Consider the following 18,072-nt stretch of genomic DNA (forward strand, 5'->3'; position numbering starts at 1 on the left):
CACTTGGTTAATTACTGCTGAACCCTACTAACTTCTTGAGTTGCTAGCAGTAAATTACTTGCTTGGCCAGTGTTACTGCCTTTGTTGTTCTCATGCATTCATAAATCCACATAGCTTCTTCCTTACATCTTTAACATAAAATTGTAGATTTTTATAGAACAGCTTTTTGGGAAACTCAGGCTCAGGAAGGTTATCACGGTTACTTCTGATTAAAAGTATCAGGTTACTTTTGATTAAAAGTAAACCTGGGACTAAAACCCAGGCCTCAGCAATCTCCATCCTTTCTACCAGGCCAGGGCTACTGGTGATGCTTTCTGATTTTATGAGGGGTGTGGACATGGAAGATGTATGACTTGGCTTTTATATTGACTCTCAAGTTACAAGTGTTTGGAGAAATATCTCGTAAAATAATGCTTCAAGTAATTTAGCAATGGGTAAACTCAGTTCGTATAATAAGCCATTATTATGCAAGTTAGCTTGATTTTTTTTTTCAGCAGATTACCAAACCCTTAGGGCAGAGTTGCCTGTAAAGTGATTAATGACTTCAGAATAATTGTAGTGCTGTCAGGAAGTTATATAACTTTGAATGGTAATATCCTTTTGTGTTGTAATGTTAAAGATGGTGAATCATATTTTTGGCCAATGTAATTATTCCCCCCCATCTAAAATGTAATTGTATATTACTATAAAATATTAAATTTTGATACAGGCTTTGATACAGTTCATAGTCTAGGAAAATAGGCATCTGGATTTTCTTGGAATTTATCTACCTGCTTATAGATATCCACATTGTTTCATTTCTTGTGTTTTCCCCCTCTGTTTTGTTTTTGTTTTTGTTTTTGTTTTTGTTTTTGCGGTACACGGGCCTCTCACTGCTGTGGCCTCTCCCGTTGCGGAGCACAGGCTCCGGACGTGCAGGCTCAGCGGCCATGGCTCACGGGCCCAGCCGCTCCGCGGCACGTGGGATCTTCCCGGACCGGGGCACGAACCCGTGTCCCCTGCATCTGCAGGTGGACTCTCAACCACTGCGCCACCAGGGAAGCCCCTCCGTTGTTTTTTTAAATACATTTATTTTATTTATTTTCGGCTGCATTGCGTCTTCATTGCTGCGCGCGGGCTTTCATTAGTTGCGGAGAGCGGGGGCTACTCTTCGTTGTGGTGTGTGGGCTTCTCATTGCAGTGGCTTCTCTTGTTGGGGAGCATGGGCTCTAGGCGCATGGGCTTCAATAGTTGTGGCTCGCGGGCTCCAGAGCGCAGGCTCAGTAGTTGTGGTGCACGGGCTTCGTTGCTCTGCAGCATGTGGGATCTTCTCAGACCAGGGCTCGAACCCATGTCCCCTGTATTGGCAGGCAGATTCTTAATCACTGTGCCACCGGGGAAGCCCTGGGGGGCATCTTTTCTATTACTTCTAAATGCATTTAAGACAATGTTCTTACCATACAAAGAACATTTATAAATCAAGAACAAAGAAAAAAATGGCAGTCCAGTAGGAAAAATAGGGACTTTATGTAAAAGAATGGCACCTGGACTCTTAATCACGTGAGATCAAGAGGTGAAGGGTACACATGCTGGCTCCGGGTGGCATGGCTTCAGGTCCCGAATCTGCCACTTACTAGTTTGAGCAAACTCTTAAAGTCTCTTTACCTCCATTTCCTTGTCTATAAAGTGAGGATTAAATGAATTAATAAATGTAAAGTACTTGGAACAGTGCTTGGCACATAATACTCAAGAAGTGTTAGTTGCTATTGTTGCTATGACTGTGATTATTTTTTAAAAATTATCCCAGCCTCACTCATCATAAGAGAAATTAAAGTTTAAACAAAACTGAGACACCGTGATAATACACTGTGAGCAAGGATGCAGGTGAAAGGGGCTGCCAGCATGGATGGTTCTTTTATGTATTGGTACTACTTTAGTAGAGGACAATTTGAAATAGCTATATTAAAGGTAAAACAGCTATTAGACTTGGACCCTGCAATTCCATTTTTAGGAATTTATCTTAGAAACATATATTAAAAAGACATGTATATAATGTATGCGAACAGTAGTTTCAGTATTGTTCGTGTTAGCAACAGACTGGAAGTGACTTAAATGTCTCCCAGTAGAAACAGGTAAGCTGTTAAATCAATGTAATGGAATGCTCTGTAGAACCATTGAAAAGAAATGAAGTAATTCTTATATGTGCTAATAGGAATGATTTCAAAGATGTACTGTTAAGTGGTGGGGGGGAAGCTTCCACACACTCACACATACAATGCTGTGTAAGTCTACACCGTGGAAGGAATTAGAATCAGCTGTTTCAGTGGTTTCCTTTGAGGAGCGGGTTGGGGAGGGATGGTAGAGAGACTTACTTTCCTCTATCCTTTTGTACCATTGAAACAAAACTTTTTTTTTTTTTTTTTTTTTTTTTTTTGCGGTACACGGGCCTCTCACTGTTGTGGCCTCTCCCGTTGCGGGGCACAGGCTCCGGACGCGCAGGCTTAGCGGCCAGGGCTCACGGGCTCAGTCGCTCCGCGGCATGTGGGATCTTCCCGGACCGGGGCACGAACCCGTGTGCCCTGCATCGGCAGGCGGACTCTCAACCACTGCGCCACCAGGGAAGCCCGAAACAAAACATTTTTAACATGTTTATGTATTAGTTTTTAACCCTCCCTGAAGTCCGTTATCTCTTCCCACCAACACACACACACACACACACACATGCACGCACGCATGCACATATGTACACATTCATGCACACTTTTCAGAACATTCAAATGTTAGTCCAGGAGTCTGGTTATGCAGTGATAGGGACCAGCCTGTCCTGATGGTGTTTAATGCTTATTGAATATGCGCTGTGATCCTTGGGGTATTGCAAGCATCTGGTCCTTGTCATCCAAGCTGGTGCTGATGGATAAAACCTCCCTCGGTGGTGGAAACTGAGGCCCTGGCTAAGTAAGCCCAAGCCCCAGGGATCTCTGCTATAGGTGCTGTTGGAGATTCTGGGGCCAGAAAGACCTTGGCTCGCTTGGCTATTTTTAGAGGTCTGAAAAGAGGGTGGGCGGGAAGGAACTTCATGAGTTATGAAGCTCATTAGGAAACCCTGGTTCTGTTTATCAACTGCTTGGTTCTATTTCAGTTTCAGAGGTGAGAGCCAGAATGGAAACTCACTTGGCATGATAGGTTTTGTGCTTTGTGCAGCCCCCTGGACTTGCTAGAAATACTTTTTAACTCTCCAAGAATTGGAGCTATGACCAGGATTCTTTGTGCAAAACTTCTTAAACAGATCAAATTTAGAGTTTTGTGGAAATTTATACATATCTCTACTTTTTATAGGGTGCTCTTTAAACTAATTGCTACTTGCATGAAGTCTGTAGTCATCAGCTCTGACACCAAGATGAGGGTGAATTCTCTTACCCTTGTTCATATAACTTTTCTCCATGTGAAATGAAATGTCCATGTATATATGTGGTCATATAAATTAGGAATAGAACATAATACCTTCTTTAATGTTTTCAGCCAGTAAATCTTAGGCTACTGCTTCTTAATGTTTTTGCTACTCCAGGCTACCTGAGGGATGTCCCATTTCTATCATTAAACAGTGGCTCAGTGTGGCAGTGATTTTCTACAAGGGATGAGCGTCTTTCAGGGCATCCTGTGGGTGGCAGTGGGAGAGTAGGGAGGTAGAAATAATGATTCCGATTTTTATAACACACACACACACTCCTAGTTGAGAATTAACGGCCTTAGACAAATGAGTATTGTAACATTTAACTTTATCTCAGTACCCTGGAGGGGAAAATACCTGACAAGACCTTGGTTTCATCTAGTTGGCATGTCTTCTCTCCATTGTCTGCTGTCGGGTTGCACATAAACATGTATGTGACAGATGAGCACTGACTTGTAAGTGGGCAAGACAGACAGTTGGTTCTAGCAGGTTGTTCCTCCCGTTACAGGAAAAGGCACAGGTTTGAAGGTAGAGGAAGGATTGGACACGTTGCTGGGGCAAGTGAGCGATCCATTTAACCAAAAGTAGGTGGTTTATTCTGAAATTAGCTTTTGTTTCCTTTTATTAACATTGTCTTTTTTTGTTTTAGTTTAGTGGTTATTTAATTTTTTATTTTGGAATTTTTTTTTGTTTGTTACAGCAGAGATGTCGGCTTATTTTTAGGAATTACTTGAAACCAGAGTCATGGTGGATGTAGGAAAGTGGCCAATCTTCACTCTGCTCTCACCTCAAGAAGTTGCATCTATTCGGAAAGCTTGTGTCTTCGGCACCTCAGCCAATGAAGCACTGTATGTTACTGACAATGACGAGGTAAGCATCTCTCAAAACCCAGGGCTTAATTTTAGGGCTTACTTTGGGGTTGAGCTTTAAAGTGTGCAATGTGAAGACTGAGAAAAAGTGGGGCATAAAGAGAGCCTAAAATCCAAAAAGATGGTTGTCTTTGATAGAATTTGTCTTTTCTTTCAGTTTCTTGATTTAATACCCCTCATCCCTACTACTCTTTGAGTTTCATAGTATAGCCAAATATTCTAAAACTTTAGTCAGCAGAGGTTGAATGTTTCTTTTTTTAAAATAGATTTTAATTAATTAATTAATTTATTTATTTATTTATTTATTTATTTATTGGCTGCATTGAGTCTTCCGTTGCTGTGCGTGGGCTTTGTCTAGTTGCCGCGAGCAGAGGCTACTCTTCATTGCGGTGCGAGGGCTTCTCATCGCGGTGGCTTCTCTTGTTGCCGAGCACGGGCTCTAGGCGCGCAGGCTTCAGTAGTTGTGGCACATGGGCTTCAGTAGTTGTGGCTCGTGGGCTCTAGAGCGCGGGCTCAGTAGTTATGGCGCACAGGCTTAGTTGCTCCGCAGCATGTGGGATCTTCCCGGACCAGAGATCGAACCTGTGTCCCCTGCATTGGCAGGCGGATTCTTAACCACTGCTCCACCAGTGAAGCCCTGAATGGTTCTTAACAACCATGTCAGTCTTTTCCTAGCTACTGAGCTGTCAAACTGAGTTTTAGTGTGTCTTATATTCAGAGTGGAGAAGGGACCCTTTGTGTAGCTGCAGGCCTAGTGACTCAGACAGAACTATTTGTTTCCCAGGTCTTTGTATTTGGACTGAACTACAGTAACTGTCTAGGAACTGGAGATAACCAGAGTACACTTGTACCCAAGAAGCTGGAAGCCTTATGTGGAAAGAAGATTAAGAGCCTTAGTTATGGGAGTGGACCACATGTTCTTCTCAGCACCGAAGGTAAAGTGGGAATAAGTCCACCTTCTGTTTGTGGGAAATCGAGCAGTTAATTCTAAGCTAAGGGGCGGTGGGTTTGTATCAGATATTGGATTTTGAATGATTTGTTTCTTAATTTCTGAGCAGAAGTACACAAAACAGGTAAAAGTTAAACACTTCAGGCTCCCTCTGGAACAGCCATAGGATGACTTGCAATTTAAGCAAACTTTTGAGGTTTTCGACAACTTATGTAAAGTTCTGGAAGATGAACTATAGCAGATGAAGTGGTCCTTCAGCCTGATTTTTCAGTGAATTGTTGTAGCAAGGCAATGTCCAGGTTTTACTCGGTACTTTTTTTTTTTCTTTTTTTTTGGCTGCGTTGGATCTTTGTTGCTGTGCGTGGGCTTTCTCTAGTTGCGGTGAGAGGGGGCTACTCTTCATTGTGGTGCATGGGCTTGTCATTGCAGTGGCTTCTCTTGTTGGGGAGCACGGGCTCTAGGCACGCGCACGGGCTTTAGTAGTTGTGGCTCACGGGCTCTAGAGCACAGGCTTAGTGGTTGTGGTGCACGGGCTTAGTTGCTCCGTGGCTTGTGGGATCTTCCCGGACCAGGGCTCAAACCCGTGTCCCCTGCATTGGCAGGCGGATTCTTAGCCACTGTGCCACCAGGGAAGCCCACTTGGTACATTTTTAAAAACACAGTTAGTACTGGTTTTCCTTGTGTGAATCTTGAATTCAAGAAATCTCAGTTCTTTCCTTGGCATTCGTGTGGGTGCCAGATGGAAAGAATGTGGGGTAGATTCTTCTTTTCCTCTCTGCCTCCCCAAGATCACCAGAGGGGCCTCTGCATTCTTCCTTGGTGATTTATCTGTACTGTGGGCACCCAGAGCTCTCTGAAAATCTGTCATATATAACCCTGCTTCTTCCCTTTATGTTTTAGGCACATTCGTTCTTGCTGTCTAGCTGTGTTGGGTAAACTGTAGGGAGCACGTGGGAGCGTTTGCTTCTCCGCCTTTCTGTCTCTAGCCTGGGGAATCACAGCTTCCTCGGATGTTACCGTGGGTCTTGGTATTGAGCTTTTCAACAGCCTTTAACTTACATCTGAATCCACTCCCAAGTTGTCCACATCTTTCTCAGGCTGTGAGATCCAGATGTGAGCATGATTGTCTGGTAAGAGTGTAACTGGTGTGGAGTATAATGAGGTGATTATCTTGCCTCTGCATTGTGTAATCATGCCTTCTGATATCACACGGGCTCTTTCAAGCAGTTGCTTCTTTGCTGACTGGTTCAGCTTGTCATCCATTGTGACCTGATGATTTAATGTTTTCCTAACACATGTTAATTTTAATGAGGCATTGATTTCTGACCATAAAATACTGAAGCGGTTTTTTTTGGAGCAAACATATTGAAACATATGCATTCGGATTCTTGGTTTTCTTCAAAGTGGTGACCTTGGGAAACTATAACTTTTCTTCTGGAATTATTTTCAGAGTCCAGATCCTACAGTTTTAACTATCTTGAATGTTACAGTTAAGATATAACTAAACATAAAACACAAATATAAATAACTGGTTTTCTTTTTTCTTTTTTTGCGGTACGTGGGCCTCTCACCGTTGTGGCCTCTCCCGTTGCGGAGCACAGGCTCCAGACGTGCAGGCTCAGCGGCCACGGCTCACGGGCCCAGCCGCTCCGTGGCATGTGGGATCTTCCCGGACCGGGGCACGAACTCGTATCCCCTGCATCGGCAGGTGGACTCTCAACCACTGCGCCACCAGGGAAGCCCAAATAACTGGTTTTCTTGTGGGAATAGTCTTCTTTTTGTTTTTAATTCAGTTTTGATTGTTATAATACATTTAATACAACATACATATGATACATGATGTATAGGATGTTTAATGTGTGTATGATACATATATTTGTGTCTATTTTATAAGTATTACAAGCAGTCACATAGTTTAAAAACAATGTAACACTTTAAACCATCGAATAGTCTATGGATTTCAGTAGAAAACAGGACTCTGTCTCACTCCTCCTTACTCTTAGAAACTGCTATTCAGGTGGAATTACTCTCTAACTCCTTCAGGTGTTTTTTTCTGGTATTTAGTCTCATATTTTTAAATTAACATGCTTATACTGCTATTTCTGAATATTTTTACTTTAGATATTATCCTTTGACTTTTTGTAACAGCAGATAGAATTTAGCTCTCTTTCTCCTGCCTTCCCTCACCTTATCGCGTCACTATAGGGATCACCATTTTGGTTAAATCAGTATTCAGTGTTCACATTACTAGGACTCGGTAAGTATTATTTATAGCTGAGCCATCTCCTTTCTTATACAACTGTTTGTTTTCCTGGGCTTACTTGTTTGTCATAAATGTATGCTGGAACTCTTCTACAGCGCAGTATTTTTTTTTTAACATCTTTATTGGAGTATAATTGCTTTACAGTGGTGTGTTAGTTTCTGCTTTATAACAAAGTGAATCAGCTATACATTATACATACATCCCCATATCTCCTCCCTCTTGCATCTCCATCCCACCCTCCCTATCCCACCCCTCTAGGTGGACACAAAGCACCGAGTTGATCTCCCTGTGCTATGCGGCTGCTTCCCACTAGCTAGCTATTTTACATTTGGTAGTGTATATATGTCCATGCCACTCTCTTACTTTGTCCCAGCTTACCCTTCCTCCTCCCCGTGTCCTCGAGTCCATTCTCTAGTAGGTCTGCGTCTTTATTCCCGTCCTGCCCCTAGGTTCTTCGTAACATTTTTTTTTTAATTCCACGTATATGTGTTAGCATACAGTATTTGTTTTTCTCTTTCTGACTTACTTCACTCTGTATGAGACTCTAGGTCCATCCACCTCAGTACAAAAATAAGGAACGCTTCACAAATTTGCGTGTCATCCTTGCGCAGGGGACGTAGTAATCTTCTCTGTATTGTTCCAATTTTAGTATATGTGCTGCCGAAGCGAGCACCAGTATTTTTTTTTTAATTTTTAATTTTATTTATTTTATTTTTGGCTGTGTTGGGTCTTCGTTGCTGCGTGCAGGTTTTCTCTAGTTTCAGCGAGTGGGGCTACTCTTCGTTGCAGTGCCTGGGCTTCTCATCCTGGTGGCTTCTCTTATTGCAGAACACAGGCTCTAGGCATGCGGGCTTCAGTAGTTGTGGCACATGGGCTCAGTAGTTGTGGCGCACGGCCTCTAGAGCACAGGCTCAGTAGTTGTGGCACACGGGCTTAGTTGCTCTGCGGCATGTGGGATCTTCCCAGACCAGGGCTCGAACCTGTGTCCCCTGGGTTAGCAGGTGGATTCTTTTTTTTTTTTTTTTTTTGTCTTTGTACTTATATTTTAATGCATTTATCTAATCTTACTAATTCTTTTTTTTACATCTTTATTGTAGTATAATTGCTTAACAATGGTGTGTTAGTTTCTGCTTTATAACAAAATGAATCAGTTATACATATACATATGTTCCCATATCCCCTCCCTCTTGCGTCTCCCTCCCACCCTCCCTATCCCACCCCTCTAGGTGGACACAAAGCACCGAGCTGATCTCCCTGTGCTATGCCGCTGCTTCCCACTAGCTATCTACCTTACGTTTGGTAGTGTATATATGTCCATGCCGCTCTTTCGCTTTGTCACAGCTTACCCTTCCCCCTCCCCATATCCTCAAGTCCATTCTCTAGTAGGTCTGTGTCTTTATTCCTGTCTTACCCCTAGGTTCTTCATGACATTTTTTTCTTCTTAAATTCCATATATATGTGTTAGCATATGGTATTTGTCTTCCTCTTTCTGACTTACTTCACTCTGTATGACAGACTCTAGGTCTATCCACCTAGTTACGAATAGCTCAATTTCGTTTCTTTGTATGGCTGAGTAATATTCCATTGTATATATGTGCCACATCTTCTTTATCCCTTCATCTGATGATGGACACTTAGGTTGCTTCCATGTCCTGGCTATTGTAAATAGTGCTGCAATGAACATTGTGGTACATGACTCTTTTTGAATTATGGTTTTCTCAGGGTATGTGCCCAGTAGTGGGATTGGCAGGCGGATTCTTCACCACTGCGCCACCAGGGAAGTCCCTACAGCACAGTGTTGCTTTTGGGCGCCTCTGAGCACATCAGTGCATCTCCGGAGTGCTCGGTCGCCCTAGTCCAGCCTGGACTGGTCACTCTAGGCTGCTGCACAGCTGTCGGCCTAAAACTTCATTTCACCGTCATCCTTGGATGTCCCTTCTTTGTCCTTTCTGGATCCTTTGTCCTTTCTGGATCCCCTATTTTTTGTGTCCTGTGTCTTCCTCCTTGGATTATACCCTCATTTGGGTGAAACACATCCCTAGTAGCTTCTCAAGGAAGCAGGTGTGAGAGAAATCTTTGAGACACTGTCTTAAAATGCCTTTATTTTACCCATGCCATTGATCAGTGATTTGTCTGAGCAAAAAGAAAAGAAAAGGTACAGTATTTTCTGTTCCAATCCTTTAACACTATTTTGAGTATTTGCCTCTACTACCTGGTATGCAAGGCTCAGTCCAGAGTAAAGGATCTCTTCCTGTTAGGACCCCATTTATAGCCCCTGAGGCTACTGGCATTGCTCCAGTGAAATCCCCTTGCTAGCTCTGTGCGGGAGCCTTCCCCACGGGGAGTTTTCCCCACAGCCATCTGCAGTCCCTGGCTCTCTTGTTGACAGAATGGTTCTTGTTGGCATTTTGTGCCTCTCAAAGTGCAAGAGAAATATGTCTAGATTCAACCCACTTCTGCATTGCTGCAGCCCCGCCGTGCCCATTCATTCCACGGACCCAGGTGGCCACGTCAAGGGAGTGCACCAAATGGTCCACTTGGTGGTTCCAGTCAGCTTCTTGTGATGGGCATCAACATGTCCTACTTTAATGTGCCTCTTAAATTCCCAGAGTGATTCCATAGGGCCATGCCCCATGTGGGCATCCCTTTAACAAGTCTAGTTTTCAAAGCTCATCTACCTGACCATACAGCCAGGCTATTGGCTATAGCCCATGAGTTGGTAAAGACCCACACATACGGGTTTTTACCATTGCTTAATTCTTCCATCACTGCTCGGAAAACAGCCTGCAGTTCAGCCCACTGCACTGACTTATTCTTGGCTCCTTCGGTCAGTCTTGCCGTCCACTGGTCTTAATGTGGGTGCTCTCCAAATGGGATATTGTCCATTCACCTTGGAACTGTATGTGTAAAGCAAGCGGCTCTTTGTTGTTCAGTTAGAGCTTCACAGGGCATGTCCACAAGGCAGTGGGTTCCAGCAGCGCCTCAGGCAGCTCCAAAGTCGGTCCTAGATGAAAAGAAGCTCCCTGCTCACGCCTGCCTGCATTCCCCCAGCAGCACGCTCCCCTGTAAACCATTTCTGTTTTATTATGAAACTCTTCGGGGCACTTCCTTTCTTATTAGAGGGCTTCTCCGACACCACCATGTTATGGGCATCTCAGGTCTCATGATTATTTTATGTCCTTCAATCACTGAGGCAGTCTCAGTTAATGCCCAGGCTACTAATTTTCTCTCAAGTGGTGTGTACCAGACAGCGGCATCTGGGAATTTTCTTGTCTAAAATCCCAGTGGTCACTGCTGGGAGGTGCTCCCGGGTTTCCCATAAGCTCCTGTTGCAGAATGCAGGTGGCAGATACCCTCAGAATCATATCTGATGGGGCCGTAAAGCCCCATAAACATTGGGAGAGCTGCCGCCCTCTGCTAATTCAGACACGGGCTGCTCTTGCGCAGGTCCCCACTCAGATACAGCTGTCTTTCGGGTAATCTCATAGCTGGGAGCTAGCATTGTTTCCAGGTGTGGAATAGGTATTCTCCAAATGCCAGATAAACCACCCAAATGCTGTCTTGCTGCTGCTTCTTTGGTCCTAGGGGTGGGTAGCGACAGCAGTTTAGTTTAGCCTCTTGTGGAATGTTCCTCGTGGCTTGGGCGGGTTATTCCTAAGGATGTTACCGTTCGGGTGGGCCCCGGGACCCTTGTGGGGTTTACTAACCAGCCCCAGTTGGTCATGTGTGTCACCATGGCATTCAGATCGCTCCTTGCCTGCTCTTCAGTTTCCCACATTATCATAATGTCATCAGTATAGCGTATGATTGCACTTGAGACCTGTGTCAAGTCCAGATCCCTTCTGACCAAATTGTGGCAGTAACCCTGTGAGTTCAGATAACCCCGTGACGACACAGTAAAAGTAAACTGGGATCCTCCCCACATGAAGGCAAACTGCTGCTGGCTTTTTTCTGAGATTGAGAAGGAAGCATGTGCAAGGCCAGCCCCTGGGTTCCAGCTTCTCCTGGCCTGCTGCATCTTCTTTGAGGCTGAAGCCACGACCGGAACTGCTGAGGCTGTAGGCAGCACAACTTTATTTACGCCTCCATAGACTACTGTTAGCCCCTAGGGGCCACCTGCCTCTTCCCCAGGCCTCACAGGGCTACCGTACGGTGAGTGCATGGGTACCAGTGTTCCAGCTTTAATTAAAATGGTGAGCTCTTTCTGTCCACGAGGTGTTGTATGTTTAAGTTAAGCACCTGTGCGGGCTCAGGCAGTTCTAGTGGTTCCCATCTAGCGCCCAGTACAACCGGCCTGAGGGCAGATTTACATGCCTTCTGTTTTACAATGTTAGGTTGGGGAAGCAGTCCCCAGTCCGATGTAGTATCCATCCCAAGACTACGTTCAGGTAAGGGGGATGCGTCCACGTCACACAGAATCTGTTCCAAAACCCCAGTTTTCATTCAGATTTTCACTTGAGTTCCATCAGCTGTTACCGATCTGTATCCCCCATTCTAACCTTAGCTGTTAAGACTTCACCAACAGGTTTTGGAATCACAGTGCATTGGGGTTCTGTATCAGAAAAGTTTCCTCTCTTCCCCCTGGCTGTTTCACCCACACATGTGCTTATGCCCTTGGGTGCCTTGCTGGGGGTCGGGCCAGAATATCCTGGCCTCTAGGTCAATCTTTATCTTGATTAATCTTCCTTACCATTGCCCCAGGGCATTCCTGGTCAATTTTCTTACCTTAGTCTTTACCTTCTGGCTTTTTTTTTTTTTTGCCATGGGCCTCTCACTGTTGCGGCCTCTCCCGTTGCGGAGCACAGGCTCCGGACGCGCAGGCTCAGCAGCCATGGCTCACAGGCCCAGCCGCTCAGCGGCATGCGGGATCCTCCCGGACCAGGGCACGAACCCGCGTCCCCTGCATCGGCAGGCGGACTCCCAACTACTGCGCCACCAAGGAAGCCCTACCTTCTGGCTTTTTAACGCCTTCCAAGCTGGGATAAACAGAGCGGACTTGTTTGGGGCCCTTTAATTTTAGAGACCAACATGGGGTCCCATTGGTTCACCAGTCTCTTGTCGTGCTGCAGTCACACCTTGCTTTCAACTGCATCAGCATCCGATGTATTCATCACACTTTGTAACAACCGTTTGAAGACTTTCAGTCTGCTGGGGTGAGTCCCTTGATTCTCCCCTTTGTCTTTCCCTATTTTCATAATTAATGTTCTTAGTAAGGCCCCTGTGGGGAAGTTGAGATAGCAAATTAGATAAGGTGTCTCAAACTGATTTTGTAGCAGTAAAGTTACATGAGGTGCCCATGTAACAGGGACCCCCTTAATCACATCATTTACCATAATCTAGGTAATGGGCGTATTCAGTGGATGAATATCCCAGTCATCATAAAGCCAGTCCCACATGGCTTGCATATGAAGCATCTCAGCTGCTTCATCTGGGGTGTTCCATCTGGCATTAATAGGGGGAGTTGGGAAATCCCTCTTATCAGGATAAACAGACTTTACAGTGGCTTTTATCCCGTCCACCAACCTGGCTGTCTCCTTGGGAGTGACCTCCTGAGTGTGTGAATCATGTACAGCCACCTGTAATTGTTCAGTAGAGAGCAGTGGGTCCTGCATCAACGCAGACATGCTCTTCCACTCTGCAGCCTTCAAAATCAAAGACACGGCCCTTAAATGAGTTACTCTCACAATCCATTTCAGTCAAGGTTCCTCAGGAAGCTGGTGATGCTGATCCTCAAAGTGAGCCAGTTCCTTCACACTATATCCCTTGCTTTTTTTTTTTTTTTTTTTCTTGCCGTACGCGGGCCTCTCACTGTTGTGGCCTCTCCCGTTGCGGAGCGCAGGCTCAGCGGCCATGGCTCACGGGCCCAGCTGCTCCGCGGCACGTGGGATCTTCCCGGACCGGGGCACGAACCCGTGTCCCCTGCATCGGCAGGCGGACTCTCAACCACTGCGCCACCAGGGAAGCCCTATCCCTTGCTTTTAGTTGTTTCTTTTTTTTGCCCTTCTCCTATGGTAACTGTTTTCTTGGCGACGCAGAGGTACTAGAGGTACTTTCTGTTGCATAATGTTTCCCTTTCTAGGCAGCTTTGAGGCTAATGGCTGGAGCTCAGATTGACCCAAATCTGAGCTTGAATCAGCATCAAGGCCAAGCACTTTCTTTTATTTTTATTTTGGCTATTACATGTGAAATAAGCGGGGAATTGTTTATTTATTTATTTAAAAGTATTTATTTATTTATTTGGCTGTGCTGGGTCTTAGTTGTGGCACGCAGGAGCTCCGTTGCTGCATGTGGGATCTTTGTTGCGGCACATGGGATCTAGTTCCCTGACCAGGGATCAAACCCGGGCCCTCTGCATTGGGGGCTTGGAGTCTTAGCTACTGGACCACCAGGGAAGTCCCAGGAATTGTTTATTTAGTGTGCTTCTTATTTTGCATTTCCTTATATTTCCATTGAGCCAACTCCTTGGGAGTTGCGTCTACTCCCATTTCTAAACGGCATTGGTAACTTTTACCTTTAGTAACTTATTGCACCACAGCTGCAGTTTCATACCATGGTGACTAGGTAGCCATCTAGGAATCAAAGTTTCCTCATTCCTTTTCCCTTATCTTGTGAGCCAGGGCTGTTCCTGCAAATCCTGTTTCTGACATCAACTGAATAGAGTTCCTGGACCCAGTTCCTCTGTGTATGTGTGTGTGTGTGTGTGTGTGTGCGTGCGCGCGCGTGTGCACACATCCCCCAACAAGAAGTAATTCTCGGGTGCCACCATGGTGTCCAGGAATCCAACACAATTCTGATACTACCTATCCAGAGATAGAATCAGATTCTATGGGTAAAGGGCTCAGTCCCACAAGGCCACCCTCCACTTCAGATGTTGGTCACAAGCCCAGGTTGTTACCTGTGCTTCTGATTAACCTGCTGCAAATCAGAGGTTCCCGTGACCCTCTCCTTGGGTTTTTCTTTGTTTTGGGCCCCGCCATGTGGCATGTGGGATCTTAGTTCCCTGACCGGGGATCGAACCCGGGCCCTCAGCAATGGAAGCACAGAGTCCTAACCACTGGATCGACAGGGAATTACTTCCTTGGGCTTGATTAATCTGCTAGAATGGCTCCCAGCACTCCAGAAAATCCATTTACTCACTAGATTACTGATTATTATAAAAGGATATTAAAGGATATGAGTTAACAGCCCGAATAAAGGCGCTTCCGTCCTCATAGAGCCTGGTACCTGGCATAGTGGCACATGTAAGTGTTCTGGTTCCCCGACACGGCAGCTCTCTGAACAGGGGCCAAAATTAGCTGTCCTCTTGGGTTTCTATGGAGGCTTCATTACATAGTCATGATTGTCTAAGTCATTGGCAGTGGCAGTTAATTCAGCCTCCAGCCCCTCTCCCCTCCAACCCTCTAATCTTGTGGTTGGTTCTTCTGGCAACAGACCCATCATCCTTAGGTGCTTCCAGAAGTCACCTCATTCACATAACAAAAGACACCCTTATCATTCTCAACACTTAGGATATTCCACCGGTTTTGGGAGCTGTGAGACAGGAACTGTGGGTGAAGACTAAATATACAAGATAAGTGTATTTTTGTAATCTGGATGACCAAATATGTATTTCTTATAAATCACAATGTCACAAAAAGAAATTAAGATTGGAAGATGAGTTGAGCAAAGTACAGGGGTTACTGTTTCTTCTTTGAGCTGATTCTTTGTGTGCCGCCATCCTGTATAGATGGAGTTGTTTATGCCTGGGGCCACAATGGATATAGCCAGCTTGGGAATGGGACGACCAACCAAGGCATTGCTCCCATCCAAGTCTGCACCAACCTCTTGATCAAGCAAGTGGTTGAAGTAGCTTGTGGCTCACATCATTCAATGGCTCTGGCAGCTGATGGAGAGGTAAGTACCTTGCTTTTATTCTTTATTTTTAAACTGTGGTAAAATACATGTAATATAAAATTCACCATCTTAACCATTTTTAAGTGTACAGTTTAGTGACAAGTATATTCACATTGTTACGCTACCCTCACCACCATCCATCCACAGAACTCTTTTCATCTTGCAAAACTGAAACTCTGTACCAGTTAAACATTAACTCTCTCTACTTTCTCTTAATCCCAGCCCCTGGCAAGCACCATTCTACTTTCTATCTCTAAGAATTTGACTACTCTAGGTACCTCACATGAGTGGAATCATACAGTATTTGTCCACTGTGACCGCCTTCATTTCACTCAGCGTAATGTCCTCAAGTTTCATCCATGTGGCAGCCTGCGGCAGAATTTCATTCCTTTTTAAAGCTGAATAATATTTCATTGTCTATTTTGTTTATCCGTTTATCTGTCGATGAATATTTGGGTCATTTCTACCTTTGGCTATTGTGAAAGTGCCTTGCTTTTCAAAAAAAAATGACCATATTTGTACTTGGATATGGTGTGAACATAGCAGCCCCATGTGCGTCGCTAAGAACAGTATGGGAATGAACCCTTTTTCTAATACGACTTATATTGTGTGATCAGGACCACTCTTTTGAAGACAGTAGAGTTAATTCTTAAGGCAGTTGAGTCTCATGCTTTTTGCTAAGATTACAAATCAGATGTGTATGACAGTGTTCTATACTTTTGTTTTTTAATGACCCCCATCCCCTAAGGTCTATTTTGTTTTTCAGTAAATGTAATGATGTCATAGAAAATAACTTTACCAACATTCCAGTAGGTTCTGAACAACTTGTTCACCCCCCAAGTTCCATGCTTATCTTAAATGTTACTCATCCTGTTGGTTCTACCTTCCAGTCTTTTGTATCATCTTGTTCCTCTCCATCTCCATAACCTTAGGTCAGGCCTTGTCATCTCCTGGACTGTTGCCATGGTCTCTTTTATTCTATAGCTTTTTAGTTGGTCTGCCTGTGCAGTATTACTTCTCTGCCCCCTGTGATTTATGAAATGCAGATCAGATCATATCGTTCCCTGTTTAAAGTCCTTCAGTGCTGTTACTGTGATTTTACTAAGTAGGGTAGGTTATGGGTGAACAAATCAAAGCACCTTAGGGAGATCAAGATTTCATGGCTGGGATGTGCTGGAGCCAGGCCTAGCAGGCCTTATATGCAGAATCTGCTGTTCCTAGTCTGTTTCTTGGTTAGTGGAACCCTCGTCCCCATTTTTAAAATAAAAGGCAACTGCATTGGAAGGGAACTTGGGATATTTGAAAAGAAGTGCAGAAGAATGATTGTTGAAATTAGAACTTGCTAATTTGTGCAGCCTGGATTCCTGGTTTATTTTAACCTGAAGCATATGCTACTTCGGATAAATATTTGCATTATTACACTAGCTAGTCCTGTGAATCCACTTTCAGGAAGTATGGCAGGTTATTTCTTTTGTGCCTATGAAATGAACCTGTAGCGCATATTCTTTTTAAGACATCAGCCGTGGGTTTTTTTTTTTTTTTTTTTTTTTTTTTTTTTTTTTTTTTTTTTGCTGTACGCGGGCCTCTCACTGCTGTGGCCTCTCCCGTTGCGGAGCACAGGCTCCGGACACACAGGCCCCGCGGCCATGGCTCGCGGGCCCAGCCGCTCCGCGGCATGTGGGACCCTCCGGGATCGGGGCACGAACCCGTGTCCCCTGCATCGGCAGGCGGACTCTCAACCACTGCGCCACCAGGGAGGCCCCAGCCGTGGGTTTTAAGACATCACGTGGGCAGCCTCAGACACGTGAACTTAGATAGAAAGTGCTGACAGAGGAAAAGAGAATTGTGGAAGCCGGAACTCAGGATGTGTGAGGACCACTTCCCACAGGCAAGTGAAGGGGGTGAGAGGGGTCCTTACAAATTCTCCTAGTGTGGGAGGAAGTTATCTCCTCTGCTACCAGCATTCCCCCCTCCTCTATAATTCTTCTCTCTGGTCACACTCTTGTTTGATAGGCTCAGTTAACAATTAAAGTGATTTTTAGTTTTGTTTTTCTTCTTTAACTTAGCTTAGAGCTCTATTTGTGTCTCTCTCCCTTAGAAATCTGGTTTTCAGGTTACGGCCAATCACAGGCCAAAAGTAAGCAGGATGCAGTTGAGGAGGGGAGCTGCTTGGAGCTGACAGACAGTAAATGAGAACTCAGAAAATCTTATCAAGAATAGCCTAACAGCCCCATGTCATTCCTGTAGGGACAGCATCTCCTTAGTACTTGTGAGCATGACTGTGCTAGGACGTGGAACTATGATTGATAATTACAATGATGGTAGGCTTGTGTCATCAGGACAATTTATATAATGTCTCCTATTGGTGATTAGTGAGATAGGGAAAAGCATAGTATGGTTTCAAAAGTTTCGATGAAAAAAAAAAAGGCTATTTGTGCCCAGAGAGTTAGGCTGATTTTTTCATATCACTGTGGCATACTTATGTGGCATATACCTCATTTCCTATTGATGCCGGATTAAAAATCCTATATAGCTGCCATAATTATAGTGGCAGTATAACATAGTGGTTAAGAGTGCTGCTAGACTGCTTGGGTTCAGATTAGTAGTAAATTCTGCTTGCTAGCTGTGGCGTCTCAAGCAAGTCACTCAACCTCTTTGTGTTTCTATTTTA

General features: G+C 44.6%; 1 protein-coding gene and 1 non-coding gene across 14 annotated transcripts in view; one reads left to right on the top strand and one right to left on the bottom strand.

The window, feature by feature from the left end:
• RCBTB1 (RCC1 and BTB domain containing protein 1) overlaps positions 1-18,072 on the top strand; it is a 50,456-nt gene that overhangs the window by 12,225 nt on the left and 20,159 nt on the right. For 6 of the 13 annotated variants that reach the window (XM_060079996.1, XM_060079992.1, XM_060079995.1 and 3 more), the window contains 4 exons: positions 3,936-4,011; positions 4,128-4,297; positions 5,081-5,231; positions 15,235-15,401. In XM_060079996.1, the coding sequence (XP_059935979.1) occupies positions 4,172-4,297; positions 5,081-5,231; positions 15,235-15,401 (444 nt within the window). In that variant the 5' untranslated portion in view covers positions 3,936-4,011; positions 4,128-4,171. The remainder of the gene's footprint in view (positions 1-3,935; positions 4,012-4,127; positions 4,298-5,080; positions 5,232-15,234; positions 15,402-18,072) is intronic. The other 7 variants (XM_060080002.1, XM_060080001.1, XM_060079998.1 and 4 more) reach the window with 5 other exon arrangements.
• On the bottom strand, positions 8,075-8,181 carry LOC132477821 (U6 spliceosomal RNA). The gene has a single exon (XR_009530327.1). It is a non-coding gene; the product is annotated as a U6 spliceosomal RNA (small nuclear RNA).

Source organism: Mesoplodon densirostris, chromosome 17 (genome assembly GCF_025265405.1).
Source record: "Mesoplodon densirostris isolate mMesDen1 chromosome 17, mMesDen1 primary haplotype, whole genome shotgun sequence".
In the NCBI taxonomy this organism is placed as follows: Eukaryota; Metazoa; Chordata; class Mammalia; order Artiodactyla; family Ziphiidae; genus Mesoplodon; species Mesoplodon densirostris.